A 16,970-nucleotide genomic window follows, 5' to 3' on the forward strand; every position below is an offset into this window, starting at 1 on the left:
GAGATTATTTATATCAGGTCCCTGCTTCAAGTTCTGACCAATTTGGTTTGATGTGGTTATGTTGCCTACTACAGGTTTCATAAAACATTTAGAGAAATGGAGCAAAAAGGACAGAAAGAGGAGCCAACTAAGTGATTGATACCACCTAGAATGTCCCTTCTCAAAAAAGATACTTTAAGAAATGTCCCTCCTCAAAAAAGATACTTTAGGTAGTGCATCACTAACTAAGAACAATTTCCCCCGTACTTTGAAGACTTAGTTTTATTTCTAACTATTTATTAATGAAATTTGTCAATTTATATTTTTTTTTCTTTTCTAATAATTGATCACTTGTTTCTGCAGTTTCCATTTTCTTCTGTTAATTCTTTCTAATGAACATCATAACCTTTGGAAACTTTAATTTCCTGTCTATGGCCCTTGTGGGATTGTTCCATATGGATAGGGTTAATCTTCGGAATAATAATAATAATAAAATTCGAGTGGATCTTGTTTGTCCTCTCCCGGGTAACAGTAGGGGAGACATGACACAGCCACCCTTCACCTGCAAACCACCTTGGGTGGTGTGGGATAGGTAGGGGAATGGGAGGGTAGGATAGACATCCACCCACCTCCTGTTGTGTAGGTAGGGGATCGGAAGGGTTAGGGAGACAGCAGCAGCACCGAGTTCCAGTGCGTGTAGCGGGCCAAGAAGCTAGTAAACACAATAACAATAATCAGTGCAGTACTTTTTCTATTGGCTGTACTAATAATAATCAATGCAATGCTTTTTCTATTGACTGTACTAATAATAATCATGGCAATACTTCTGCTATTGACTGTACTAATAAAAATCAATGCAATACTTTTGCATTGCCTGTACTAATAGCCTTTCCCCTCTTACATTCAGATGGGCCTTCAATACTTCATCCGAAGTTATGGACCTTCCGTCAGACCGCATCTGGGTCGTTGGGAAAGGACGCAGTCAGGCGTCCTACACTCCACACTCTCATCAGGACTACGGTTCTCTCCTCTGCTGGGCGGAGAACGACGTAGGGATGCAGGTGAAGCCTTGCATATACCATATCATACACGCAGGTATGTATTTGCTCTGGAAATATTCTATTCTAAAAGTAAAGTGCCTCTCGTCTCATGTAAACAAATTAAAAGAAAGTTTTTTTTTTTTTTTACACTGGGAGTATGAATAGCGGTTCTTTTTATTCCATGAACAAAACAAAATTATCTCACTGGATACATGAATGTCATCATTTTGCATTAACATAGGTGTTTGACGACCGTTTCAGTCGCCATAAATCATTCAATCAACTGCTATTTCTACCTTCTTTCCTATTACTACTAATGATAATAATACTAATTAATAATAATGATTAATAATAGCTAAAAGATACGCCAAATTCTTGCATGATATGTTACTTTGATCCAATATTTAGCTGATTTGAGATAAATGGCTAATACACCCAAGATTCTTTATTAATAACTATTTTGCTATTAACCAGCTCATAAGCTTCTGCTATCAGCTAACGCTGAACCTAGGAATATGCTCCATACTTGGTGTTTCTAAATGTAAATATTGTACATACAGAATTTTAAATATCTCAATAACGTGGATTTAGTTCCCGTGATATCTGTCAGTCAAGAGGACTACCATGCATTCATATGAAAAAAAAATAACAATAAATTTTGAAAATAAAAATTACTCCTTTAATTCACTTTTCACTAAATTATAAGAAACTAGATGAACGGAATTAAGGACAGGCAATAGTGTATCGAATAGGATTCTGAAATACTTTAATATAATTCCCCAGTCAATATGACTGACAGTAAGAATTCCTTTCCCTGTCTTAAAAGGGAACTGAGTACTGCACGAATAATAAAATATAATAGAATGGCGGACTTATGAACGCAGTAAGAGATAAACATTGTGATTAGCTTTCTTTCCGTTGGGGAAATTTCTGGGAGGCAGAAACCAACAGGGCTTTACAAAAGGGTGAAATTCACAATTTGGCCATTTTTTCTCCAGGGCTGATGGGCACATTGTTACTATTGTATGAACATTTGTGCGTTGTATTTTGCAAGTTGTGAAGTTAGTTCCTCCAACATTGTTGAGGTCATGAAGTACGAAATACAGCCATTCTTCAAGAAAAACCCAGTTTAAGATATAAAACAAACTTGACACTTCTCACATAACGTCCATGTACGATTTACCTAAGTTTAAATCAATTAAACTGAAGGGACAATATGATGTTCGTAATAAGACGGCGATAAATACTATACTATAGTAGATTCAAATCACCCGTGCCTTTGATGTCTAGGCCAGTCCCTTACGACCCTCCTGATTGGCTGTTGATAAGCCAACCACAGGGCTGGAAACTCTCAGTCTCTCTCGAGAGTTCACATGGGTCGGATCTATGTTCCACCTCTCCTGAGGGATACGTCTTTCAGGAGAGGTGGAACAAACATCCTGCCTACGTGAACTCTCGAGAGAGACTGAGAGTTTCCAGCCCTGTGACTGGCTTATCAACAGCCAATCATGAGCGTCGTAAGGGACTGGTCTAGACGTCAAATGGGTGTTTTGATGTAAGTCTACTATAGCTACCATTGGAAAAAACAATATCATTGAAACTGAAAGAACATCATTATATTCATAATAAACAAATGCAAACGAATACCTGCAGCGCCACCTGACCCCGTGAACAACTGCACAGTGGAGAACGTCAGTTCGACAAGCGTCGACGTCCAATGCCAGGCTGGCTGGGACGGGGGCCTGTCGCAGACCTTCACGCTCTCCGTCAGCCACGCCAACGGACAGACCCGAGGGCAGGACAAGAAGGAGGAGGCTCCGCGGGTCCTGGCGAATACCTCCACGTCCCCGAGGCCTCAGTTCAGCCTCATGGGGCTCCAGCCGGGGACGGAATACATCCTCACCATCATGGGAGTCAACAAGAAGGGGCAGAGCGAGGCTGTCAGAATGGCCATCTTCACCTTGCAAGACAAGGCGGAGAAGAGGACGAGTCCAGGTAAGTGGAGTTGCTGGATCAAATGTGTCTCTCTCTTTCCACAACATGCTGGACTGCGGATGTGTCAGAACCTCAACCTGATAAGTAAACCTTGTAATGATGCCGCAAACACATGACTGATTGATTAAGATTTTATTAATCTTTTTGATTATATTAACAATGCTTGGAATATGGATAGATTACGATTATATAAACCTTCTTGTTGATTATGGTAACAATGCTCTGAATATGGCAATGCCTGCTGCTTCTAATGTGTTTGTCGCAAGATAATCATATCGCATTAAACAATAGTCAAAATTCAATTATCCTAACTTATTAACCACACTGCAATTAAATATGCATAACGATTGCCACGAAATAATGATCAGCTTATTAGAAGGTCCATTGAACTTCTAACATTCTGCTCGTGTCTGGAAGCCCTTCTAGTAAATGGAACAAGAGAACAGCTTTCCTTAGTATAACCTTTTAGATCACATTCATGTCTGAGCGACCGATCAACTGTGAATAACCCATAGGGCCACGAACACTTTAAATGCCACGGCTTAACAGGTCTAACATCCCACTTGAAATTAACTGAAGTCTCTTTCAGAAACAAATGGCCAGTGTTTTAAATTCTTTCTTCATAAGTAGCCAGTGTTTTGTAAACAATTCTCAAAAATAGCCAGTTTTTTTTAAAGGACCTTCGCAAATAGTCAGTTACGTAGACCATCTTCACATACAGCCAATGTTTTGAATACTATCTTAGCTGATAGACTGTTTTTTAAACCATCTTCAGAAACAGACAGTGTTTTGTACTCCATCTTCACAAATAGTTAGTTTTTTTAGACCATCTTCTCAAATAGCCAGTGTTTTATAGACCATCTTCACAAATAGTTAGTTTTTTTAGACCATCTTCTCAAATAGCCAGAGTTTTGTAAACTATCTTCACAAATAGCTAGTGTTTTGTAAACCATCTTCACAAACAGTCAGTTTTGTAGACATCCTCACAAATCTCCAGTGTTTTGTAGACCATCTTCACAAATAGCCATTTTTTTGTAGACCATCTTCATAAATAGCCAGTTTTGTGGGCCATCTTCACAATCAGCCAGTGTTTTGTAGATCATCTTCATAAATAGCCAGTGTTTTGTAAACCATCTTCACAAATAGTCTGCGTTTTGTAAACCATCTTCACAAATAGCCAGTGTTTTGTAAACCATCTTCACAAATAGCCAGTGTTTTGTGAACCGCCCACACTGCATTTTAAATGTTTAATAAACTTCACTTATTCACTCTTCCAGTCAAGGGCAGCGGGATGGCCATGACCTCTCTTGTGGGCGTGGTAGTGGGAGTCCTGACCTCGCTCCTGGTGACGGCCCTCGTCATACTGGCTGTGGTGAGGTCAAAGCGAGGCCAGATCCGTAAGCCCGAGGTCAAGATGGTGTACCACAAGGGGCCCGGCTGTTCGTCAAGAGGTAATGACGAAGAAGGAGGTGCAGATGATCCCAACCCGGATGTTATACCAGTCAATGATGGTGAGTGCAAACGTACTTTTAAATTAATTATGCTAAGTCACTGTTTAGAAATACGCCGAAGCTTTTGACTACGTACTGGTATACGCAATTTAGACGAACTGATGGTAGGTTACTAAGCGTAGTTTTTTCCTGTCATTATCATTCATATATTTCAATATTTACCGTTAATTGGAGCTATAAATGGGTTATATTTAAACGACGTCTGTGTTAAATGTATTTATAAGCATTTTAGGCTCTTTTACCGTTAAAGATTCATCAGACTTACAGTGTCCAGATATGCAGTTGCTCGTCAGCATGTCTGCCTGATCAAAGAACTTACACACACACAATATATATATATATATATATATATATATATGTATATATATATATATATATATATATATATATATATATATATATATATATATATGTATATATAAAGATATGCAGTTGCTCGTCAGCATGTCTGCCTAATCGAAGAACTTCACACACACACACACAATATATATATATATATATATATATATATATATATATATATAGATAATATATATATATATATATATATATATATTTATATACATATATATAAATATATATATCTTTATATATATATATATATATATATATATATATATATATCTTTATATATATATATATATATATATATATATATATATATATATATATATATATACATATATCTTTATATATATATACATATATATATATATATATATATATATATATATATATATATACATGTGTGTATATGTGCCCTCTTTCCTATTATTACTTTTATTACCTTATCATCAGGCAATCACGACCGAAAGAGATAACGAAGATGAAATTCGTCTCTGGGGATTTGAATCGCTGGCTTGGGGCTTGCCAGACCGTCACTATATTCATTCCTGTGCAGGGTGAATATAGTGATATAGTGTAGAGTGGATATAGTGTTGGCCTCTGCCAACACAGGTCAGCCATTCAAAAGTCAAAAGACGAGGTTTGTCGTAGTTATTATTATTATTATTATTATTATTATTATTATTATTATTATTATTATTATTATTATTATTATTATTGGGTTGATGTTGAGGATGATGAAGGAACTAAGGAAATCACGGTAAAATATTACTATACAAAAGACGTAAATGAAAAAGGCTACTTTCTGGTGTATGGAAGCAAAGCTTTTGTTAGATCAATAGGATAGAAAAGTTCTGGCCAGGTGAAACAAGTTCTCAGAAAGTGGTGAATATTATTATGAAATAAATATAATAAAATTGTGGATGATGAGATAAGCCAGAGAAAGGCCAAGAAAGCTAGATGTAGTAAGTTTGGAGTAAAAGAAAATTATTGGGAAAAAAATGGAGTGTGTAGTTAACGCTCTCAGACAATTGAGTATCAATTGATGATGGATGAATCAGATCTGTACAGACTATTGGAATAGTTTAAAACTGTTTGAAAATAAGAAAGCCAAACTTCACGGTCCCAAAAACAGTCATGAAAGTAACTGAAATTTAGGACTATGTAGCTCCTGATGCTATTATCGATGTCGAAAAGCAAAACATTTTTATATCTGCAGATATTTTGAAATAGGCGCAACGGAGTGTGTCAGGCTGAGAGAAAATTAGATACTAAGATGTTTGGACCAGGCCACTACAAGAGTTCTGATCAAGAAAAGGGTCGTCTACCGAAATAAATACTGAGTTACTCAGAATCGTTGAGCAAATTCGCCTCTGGAAATGTAGAGTGAAATTTGATTGACAATGTTGGGGAATATGAATCTGCTGAGATGAATTATTTAAGTAGTATATTATGACTTACAGTGGAAGCACAAAAAGGTAAAATATTCGCTCTGACAGCAAAGATATATATAAAAAAAAGCTTCATGGCTAAAAATATTTCTCAAAGATGAAATGTGGAGAATAGCACATCTATGATAATTCCATATTATTCGAAATATTTGAGAAGACGAAAGAGAGGGGAACCGAGAGAGCGCTGGCAAGACTAAAATGGATTGATTTTGACATATAAGAGCATTAATATTCAAGTATTGTGGTTGTACCCGCAAAATAATTGTGATTGACGTACTGTATCGATCATTATTGTACGTGTTGCTACTTGAAGGAGACTGCTCGGAATATATACATATACATATACACACACATATATATATATATATATATATATATATATATATATATATATGTATATATATATATATATATTATGCATGCATACAGATATTAGATAGATAAATAAATTCAGTCGATAAATAAATTTCATGTCTAAACGTTAACATAAACTTCTCATGACCTTTTAGTGAAACGTTCAATTCACCTGTCAACATTTTGTTATTAATATGAACTCATCAAGCAAGTAGCTGTATGTTTACTGACGTTGAAGTAACAGAGAACTAGAGTTAATAATTACAAGTGTAAAAGTTAACACAAAGCTAGATTTTATTAGGTAGCAAACACGAAATGTTGCTAGGACTTACTGCTCATTTTGAATGTACCTCCTGCTGTTTGAAATGAATTCACTTCCGTTTTTGAGAATCCAGGATATATGGCTTTTGCTTTATTATAAGAATATTAATTTATATATTCCATATAATTGGACCTTGGCGCTGAATCAGCACGAGTGCTAGCGCTAATAATTTACTGCCTATGCGCTAAAGATTCGATTGTTGCAATTATGAATGTACATTCCACTTATAGAAATAAATTCATATTTAATTTTGAGCATTAGTATGATAATATGATTTGAGTCCACTTTAGAAATAAATTCATATTTATTTCTGAGAATTTTTTGGATATGATCTGAGCTTTGCTATATTTATGCAACTCTATATATTTCTCATGATAGGACAGATGTAACTCCATATATCTCTCATGATAGGACAGATGTAACTCCATATATTTCTAATAATAGGACAGATGTAACTCTATATATTTCTCACAATAGGACAGATGTAACTCCATATATCTCTCATGATAGGGCAGATGTAACTCCAATATAATTTCCTAATAATCTGGAGAATGTAACTCTATATATTTCTCACAATAGGACAGATGTAACTCCATATATCTCTCATGATAGGACAGATGTAACTCCATATATTTCTAATAATAGGACAGATGTAACTCTATATATTTCTCACAATAGGACAGATGTAACTCTATATATCTCTCATGATAGGACAGTTGTAACTCCATATATTCCTCATAATAGACAGATTAATGTAACTCCAATATATCTCTCATGATACGACCAGATGTAACTCAAATTTTCTAATAAAGGACAGATGTAACATCTATATATTTCTCACAATAGACCAGATGTAACTCTATATATCTTTCCATGAAAATAGGACAGTTGGTAAACTCCATATTATGCCTCATTTAATAGGGACAGATGTAACTCCATATATATAGGACAGATGTCACTCCATACATTTCTAATAATAGGACAGATGTAACTCCATATATTTCTCATAATAGGACAGATGTAACTTCTTATATTTCTCATAATAGGACAGATGTAACTTCTTATATTTCTCATAATAGGACAGATGTAACTTCTTATATTTCTTATAATAGGACAGATGTAACTCCATATATTCCTCATAATAGGACAGATGTAACTTCTTATATTTTTCATAATAGGACAGATGTAACTCCTTATATTTCTCATAATAGGACAGATTTTTGTCTTACTCCATATCCATATAAAAGGACAGATTTTACCACTCAATCCTCTTTCTCTTAATATGACAGATGTACCTTTACACACACACACACACACACACACACACACACACACACACATATATATATATATATATATATATATATATATATATATATATATATAATATATATATATCATAACATAATTTAAATTTCTCATAACAGGGCAGATGCAGCCCCATATATTTCTCATCAAAGGACAGATGTAACTCCGTATATTTCTCATATTCAGACCATCAGGTCTCAACGCCAGAAACCTCCCAACAGCCACAACAGCAGCAGGTAAACATCGTGAAGGGTGTCGTCTTGGACCAACAACAAGCTCCCCGAACGATAGACATGTACAGCGATCCTAACAAGCAGCAGGTCATGAAGGACTACCTCCAGGGACACGACGGATCGTTCTATATAAATCCGGGGACACTCATGAAGCAGGTATTTACCGCCGGACGTATTTCTCAATGACAGTTGTTCTAGACGATTCTAGATTTCTATATGAATCTAGAGACACTCTTCTAAATGACAGTTGTTCTGGATGATTCTAGATTTCTATATATATAAATCCGGGGACATTCATGAAGCAGGTATTCACCCCTGGACGGTTTCCTAAATGACAGTTGGTATAGACGATCCTAAATTCTTCCATTACAATTTCATGCTACATTCAAGACGATCCTAAATTTTTCTAAGAAAATCTTATTAATTAGATATTAAAAATTTTTGTGCATTTAATCAAAAATACGTTTCTCAAAGTCCCAAACATCTCTTTTGTTTTGAAATTAATTTAATCAAAGCTTCTCTTCATAAAATTTTAATACGCGATTATTTTCTTCGTTACTTAAAACGTGTCAGTTATATATCACGCTACTCGTAGCTCGCATGCTCTATAATAACTTTTATTTCCAGACCTTACGAGTTGTTCATAATTTATACAAAATATTTCAGAACGCAGATCGATAGGGAATGCTTATGTATATATATATATATATATATATATTATATATATATATATATATATATATATATATATATATAAAAATGTATCGCATTTAGGTGTGAACATTTATATATATATATACTATATATATATATATATATATATATATATATATATATACATATATAATTATATAATTATATAATATATATATATATATCTATAATATTTATAATTTATATATATATCATTATATTTAATATATATATATATATATACTATATATATATACCTATGCGATACATTTGCGTGTCCGAAAAAGCCAATATAAGTTAATGTTGCGAATGCATTTAAATCTTCTTGAATAACTTATAAATATAATTGAGAGAGAGAGAGAGAGAGAGAGAGAGAGAGAGAGAGAGAGAGAGAGAGAGAGAGGTCAAAGTAGATATTTAACCACAATGAAATATGATTAAAAACCATTTGTAGCTTTCAAAAATGCATGAGGTCCTATCTGCGTATACATAAGAGCGGAAGTTTGAACTATAAATTATCTTTGTGTGTGTGTGTGTGTGTGTGTGTGTTGTGTGTGTATTTGTGTTCATAACAACGTAAATACGAATACAATGAAATGTAAACATTCTTCCATGCAACTGTTCTCTACTTGAGAATGTCATTCTCTTTTCCAGAAAACTGGAGGCCTGCCTCTTGATCCAGATCCAATGTCTTTAATGGGCTGCCCTCTGGCCGCTTCCACGCCCACGGCAATCAGCACAGCACCGGCTGTGTACAGCCCTCACGAAGGGCCCTTGACCACGCTGTCGAGGCAGCCGCCCCCGTATGGAGCAACTGTGTCCAGCCCTGTGATCACGCCCTACTCTCATCCAGTTGCTCCTGGGCCCCACTCATACGTGCCCCAGTACGAGCACACCCCAGCGGCAGCAGCAGCAGCTACTTCCACTTACAACCCAGAGCTAGGTTTCATGCCCTTACCCACATCCTACACCCAAGACTTCCCGCCGGACCCGTTGTCGAAGTCCTACGGCTCTGAGATCGAGGCCCTACCGCCTTGCTACGCCGAGTATAACCTCAGCCTTGGCAGGAAAAAGAGACAAGCCATGGGTTGCGGCAGCGGCCCGCTAGGTAGTAAGACCGGCATTTCTCACGCTTCCACGTTTTCCATGGGTCCATCTGTAGGGCAAGGCGGTGGCTGCTCTCCGGAGGGGCTGACGGGATGTCCTGTGGGGCAAGATACCTCCGCGGCGGGGGGACCCTGGCCCCATCAACCTGCAGAGAGGGATCCGGGGAGCCCCCAGCATCGGGAGAGCTCAGTTTAGCATCATAGTTTTTTGTTAATGCCATACGAAGAGTTTTTATCTATTGTGAATTTTGCATTACCACTTATAAGGTGAGTATCAGCTGCAGCCATTGTTGCGCCTGTTTTGTCAGATAACACCTGTCTTATCGTAAATCACCAAACTGATGTCAATTGTTTAGAATATAACTGTAATTTCTCAGCTAACTCAGTCATTCTAATGTTACGAACAGACTCCATTTATTCTTCCAGTTAAAGACGAGATCACCAAATATCGCCGTACACTGATCTCCAGAGGACACCCCAGATATACTGAGTAAAAAAACAAAAAAACAAAAAACAAAAACAGAAGAAAAAAAATCGCATCGTGAGACTGTTTGTATGTTGTCTTGGTGTGTATTGCTGTCGGAAAAGAAGTCACTCACTCTCTGCCGAAGGTCAACCTCAAGCTCAAGGAGTTGTTGTCTTGTTCATCATATCCTGTGATGTTGGATTACAATAGGAAGCAATATTCGTGCATCTACCAGACTCGGTTTCCTTCCGCCATATTTCAGTGTTTCCTGTAGAGTTCTGACTCTGTTGGTGCTATGTTTGTTTATATCCTTTACTTTTCATGTTGTAAACTCACTGACTCCTCGGTTTTTTAATCACTTAGTCAGCAGTCATTGCATTTTATAGGAACTTCAGACCTATTCCAAAACTAAGTATTCCAAAACTAAGTATTTCCACTTAACTTTAATTTCGCTAAATTATAATAACAGGAATTGTTTCTTTTGTAATGGACGACTCTTTTTATTTTAATGGAAGATACTTTTGCAATTTTCAAAAACGACTCATAATATTGATTGTTATTATATCTATTTCGAAATTAAATACACCACTAAAGACATTTTCTTACGATCACCGACATACCAAACATGATTACGTGATACTATGATATATATATATATATATATATATATATATATATATATATATATATATATATATATATATATATATCACGAAGGAACACGTACTAGAGAATATCCTTAAACCCACGGTATAAAGGTAAGTGAACCAGGGAATTGGAACATATACTTTCGTTGTATATTCTACTTGAAAACGTTGAAAATACTCCGAAAGTACTTGTTCCAAGTCCCTATTTCACCCACTTTTTCTACCGTGTATTTAAGAAATATATATATCTATATTATATATATATATATATATATTATATATATATATATATATATATATATTTATATGATCCATAGATATATCTATAGAATATATCTATATATATTTTATATTATATTATATATATATATAGTTATATATATATATATATATATATATATATATGATATGATCTAAGATATATCTATATATATATCTATATATATCTATAGAATATCTATAGATATACTAGATATAGGCTATAGATATATATAATATATATATGTATATAGATATGGTCGAGCTACATGTCCTTTAAATATCTATTCGCTCTAACCTCGGAATGGATATATTTTCATGATGTACCGAGGGGGAATTTTTTTAGTCGATAATAATTTCGTACCCCCATGGGATCGAACCACCGTCCAGTTGCGGGAACGAAATCCAGGATCGACAGGTGACGCTGACGAAAAAGATTTATATGCATCCCGGTTGATGTGCTAAATATTCATATATATATATATATATATATATATATAGTTATATATATATATATATTATATATCTATCTATCTATATATATATCTATAGATAATATCTATAGAATATATTTTATATATATTGATATTTATATATAATATACATGTATATATATATATATATCTATATATATATCTATAGATCTATCTTATAGATAGATAGATATATTATATATATATATATATAAATATAATACTATATATATATATATATATCTCTATATATCTAAGATATATTATAGATATATATATATTATATATCTATGATATATATAAATATATAGTATATATAGTATATATATATATCTGTATATATATAGTATATATGTATTATATAAAATCCCTTACACAAAACTTGCAAGGATAAAAAAAAATATAACACCAAATTTAACCAGATCGACATGAAAAGTCAAAAGTTATGTAAATACCTGCCTTTATTGCGGCTCAGTTCAATAGCTAATGCGGCAATAATGTCATTCTCCTGCAATACATAGCACAATACATTTACATCATTGGATTTCAATGGCTTCTCTGGTGACATCTTTCACTTTCTTTATTAGACTCAATAATGCTTGAAAGTTTTACAGACCTTCCAGAGATACTTTACATAGCTCAATACATCATCTCGTAAATGATTTGATATACAAAACGTGATCATTCGCCGCTTAAAAATACGTTGAATGTTATCTACCTTTTTTTGTTTCTCTTTCCTTAATAATTTTCTTTTTCTTTTGCTTCTAATGAAAAAATACCTTATCATAGTTACATCTTACGTTCTATACACACCTAAAGAGTATAAGTTGTTTTTTTCTTTTTGTCCGAGTACTATTCAATTCTCTACTTTATGCAGAAACTAGTTTTTTTATATATTATTTTCTAATGTGCGAATATACACATTACTTAATTTGCGTTCTATAACAGGTACATATATGCCAAGTGCGATATTGACTTGTCCCTTCAATGCTGTAGTGTTGCATATACAACAAGAAAAAGTTTTTGTCATTTAAATTTCACTGGTTCATTTGTTTAACGTAAGCAATCTGTCTCTTCAATTGAGTAATAACATTTCAGTTGCCCTTCACTTACAGGGAAATCCTAAACATAAATACTTTAAAATCCAAATTACTGTATCGTATGCTTAAACCTGCCCCCTCGTTTATTTCTCTTATTACAATATTCGGGTGTTTTGTTAAACAAATAATTGTCAACTTATTTTTTCTCTTATAATATTCGGGGGTTTCACTGAACAAATAATTATTCACTTATTTCTTCTCTTATAATATTTGGGGGTTTCATTGAACAAATGATTGTTAACTTATTTCTTCTCTTATAATATGCGAGGGTTTCGTTAAACGAATAATTGTTAACTTATTTCTTCTCTTATTATATTCGGGAGTTGCGTTAAACAAATAATTGTCAGCTTATTTTTTCTCTTATAATATTCGGGGGTTTCGTTACACAAATAATTGTCAACTAGTTTCTTCTCTTATAATATTAGGGGGTTTCGTTAAATAAATAATTGTTATTCTATTTCTTCTCTTATAATCTTCGGGGGTTTCGTAAAACAAATAATTGTTAGCTTATTTCGTTTCTTATAATATTCGGGGGTTTCGATAAACAAACAATTGTTAACTTATTTCTTCTCTAATAAACAAATAATTGTTAACTTATTTCGTCTCTTATAATATTCGGGGGTTTTGTTAAAACAAATAATTGTCAACTTATTTCTTCTCTTATAATATTCTGGGGTTTTGTTAAAACAAATAATTGTTAACTTATTTCTTCTCTTATAATATTAGGAGGTTTCGTTAAACAAATAATTGTCAACTTATTTCTTCTAAATACCGTTTCCATTTAGACCACAGAGAAACAGCCCATCGGTTACTTTATTTCAATTTTATTATTGATTTCGTTCGATTACTGATTTCAAGTCAGCGGAATCCTTTCACTTACAACACCCAACAATATACTTTCGGAAGGACTCCACAAGCTGAACTAATTCCATTTATCACGTACGGAAGGATATTATGATACGCAGGATACCGAATAACTGGATGTTACATCGTTACTCCTCCACAATAAGGTCTAAGATACTTGTATGTGTGTCCATATTGCCTGATGATGTTATGTTTTCTACGTATATTATGATCTTAAGAAAAAAGAATGAATATTGTATAAAGACGATTTATCTATGTGTAATTAAAATAAAACAGAGCTTTATTGTATAATTTTTTTTTCGAAAAGGAAGAGTGATATGATTCCTAAACAAGAAATATCAGGGTACTTATACCGCTGTTTTTTATTATTATTTTTTTTCGTGTGTGTGACTATCATCTCTTTTATCCACTACAGTGTTCGTAAAGAGAAGACAATTAGGGTAAGGAAGGTTTCCTTTTAAAAAGGAAAATAATTCTGAAAGTAAATATATATATATATATATATATATATATATATATATATATATATATATATATATATATATATATATATATATATATATATATATATATATATATATATATATATATATATATAATGTGTATACGTGTATATATATATACATATATATATATATATATATATATTATATATATATATATATGTATATATATTATGTTTATGTATATATGTACATATATATGATATTTTATTCATATGTGTATTCAGAAATGGATACTACTGCTACTGGAATGATACACCATTCCGAGATATTAATAATCCAGGTGTGATTGCCGTTACGTTTCCGGGTAAGAAAGGCAATCTTGGAAAGGTGCTTTGTTGCCTTGGTATATCGTCATTCAGGTATCGACTAAAATAAAAAAAATAAAATAAAAAAAAAAAGAATTTCAATAAAAAAAAGATATAAAGTAAAATACGCGTTAAGATTTTCTTTCACTTTTTCGTAAGCCTAAATATTAAAAGTAAAAGACAATAATAGCAATTGTACTCAGCTTCACAAATCCTAACCTTAACGAGTTCTAATATAACGATAAGATTCAATCTTTTTTCTGTTTTTATCATCAAAGATTTTTTTTTTAACCGTCGCAAACTTCGGCTATGAAAGTATTTCTTAAACTAATGGAATTGGAGAAACAAATCCATAGTTATGTAAATGTACATATATTTAAATTTAAAACTTTAAGGATAGCTTTCGGGAATCTGTTCGGTTCCCCTTATCAATATGATAAGAGACTGATAAATGGAACCGAAGAGATTCCCGAAAGCTAGCCTTAAAGTTTTAAATTTAAATATGTGTACATTTACATAAATGTGGATTTGTTTTTTCCGTTTGAAGACTCGTACTACTATGAGGATTTTTCAACTGATGGAATTGTCAAATGAACGAGAGATTCAGCCTTTGGACAGGAATATTCCTGATGTACAGAGAGTTCGACTATTCAGTTCTATGTGTATGATTATGATACATAAATAATAAATGGTTTCAACTAACAGCAGAAAAATACAAATAAACTTTCATCCGTGCATCAAAGTTGTTCAGACTGTTTTCAGCGGTCTTCATGTACTAAAACACTGCATCGATGTATTTTTCGTATAGTTTGTCATTATTCAAGCGATCAAAGCTACTCCGATGAATTCGGTATATCGTTAAATATTTTTTTCAAGTATAGTAATTTTTTATGTGAAATTAATGAAATTATTTTCCCGGGTTTACTGTATCGTTTAATCCACTCATAAAGCGGCCCTGTAGTAACAAAATACCAGTTCGAATGTAAATGTACTTTTCGTGTTATGAACTCGTATGAAATTCGTATTGCTCTTGATATGATCTAATTCATTTTGGAATAACTGACTCTTTATCAGTAAAAATTGAGATAGTATCGGAAAATCTCGCAAAGGAAACGAAGAAGGAAAAATTAATATCCCAGTCTCATTACACCGATACACAAATATTTTACGAACGTATTTTTAAACTTGAAAAGTAATCAGTCTCGTACACCAACTGACTCGATGTATACATTGTACTTCTGTTTACTGAATATGTTTTCTATTAATATGTGGTCACTTACGCTTGTCCCGGAGCATATAAATTTGCAGCGAACGAGTAAATGGGTTATGGTGGATGTACATAAGTGTGCGCGTTTGTATTTAAGGTCGAGCATACAGAAGATTATAAAGATATTTTTATTTGTGAAGTGATATATTACCATACGGTGTGGTTATTATGCTCAACGTTCAAAACGACTGTAATTCACTTTTTTTTAGATAAAGATTTTCAACTAGAAAATGGAAGGTTCACGTGGGTTTAGATATATAAAAGACAGATGTTTTTTTTAATTGTTTGAGGAAATGAAAAACTGAAAGTCTTCGACTATGAGAAATAATAATCATAGTCACAAATCACTGTATTGTTGTCATGTCTTCTTATGTATAATTTGTCATCTGGTTGTAATAAAAAAATAAAGAAAATCTTTGTAATCAACGTATTTTCCATGGGTTTCATTATCCTCTACGGCAGTGGATCTCCTCCGGCGCTGATGTCCATAAAGCAGATTGGATATTACGAGGCACTTGGATATCAACAGTTATTTTCAGTGGCTTTTTTTCTTTTTCTTGATGTTGAGGGATAATGTGCGAAGGCCATCGCTCCGATAATAATAATAATAATAATAATAATAATAATAATAATAATAATAATAATAATAATAATAATAATAATAATAATAATAATAATAATAATAATATAAGCAGGAAGCAGACCTTCTCAGATACATGTTAAAAAGAAAGGCACAGTTAACTGAAT

General features: G+C 33.1%; 1 protein-coding gene across 2 annotated transcripts in view; it reads left to right on the forward strand.

Moving 5' to 3' along the window:
• Window positions 1-11,440, forward strand: part of LOC135211056 (nephrin-like) — a 223,005-nt gene extending 211,565 nt beyond the window's left edge. For both annotated transcript variants that reach the window (XM_064244113.1, XM_064244112.1), the window contains exons 11-16: window positions 887-1,074; window positions 2,673-3,014; window positions 4,292-4,525; window positions 8,492-8,694; window positions 9,886-10,604; window positions 10,764-11,440. In XM_064244113.1, coding sequence (XP_064100183.1) covers window positions 887-1,074; window positions 2,673-3,014; window positions 4,292-4,525; window positions 8,492-8,694; window positions 9,886-10,533 — 1,615 coding nt within the window. In that variant the 3' untranslated portion in view covers window positions 10,534-10,604; window positions 10,764-11,440. The remainder of the gene's footprint in view (window positions 1-886; window positions 1,075-2,672; window positions 3,015-4,291; window positions 4,526-8,491; window positions 8,695-9,885; window positions 10,605-10,763) is intronic.
• Window positions 11,441-16,970: the final 5,530 nt, after the last annotated feature.

The sequence above is a fragment of the Macrobrachium nipponense genome, chromosome 4 (genome assembly GCF_015104395.2).
Source record: "Macrobrachium nipponense isolate FS-2020 chromosome 4, ASM1510439v2, whole genome shotgun sequence".
Classification (NCBI taxonomy): Eukaryota; Metazoa; Arthropoda; class Malacostraca; order Decapoda; family Palaemonidae; genus Macrobrachium; species Macrobrachium nipponense.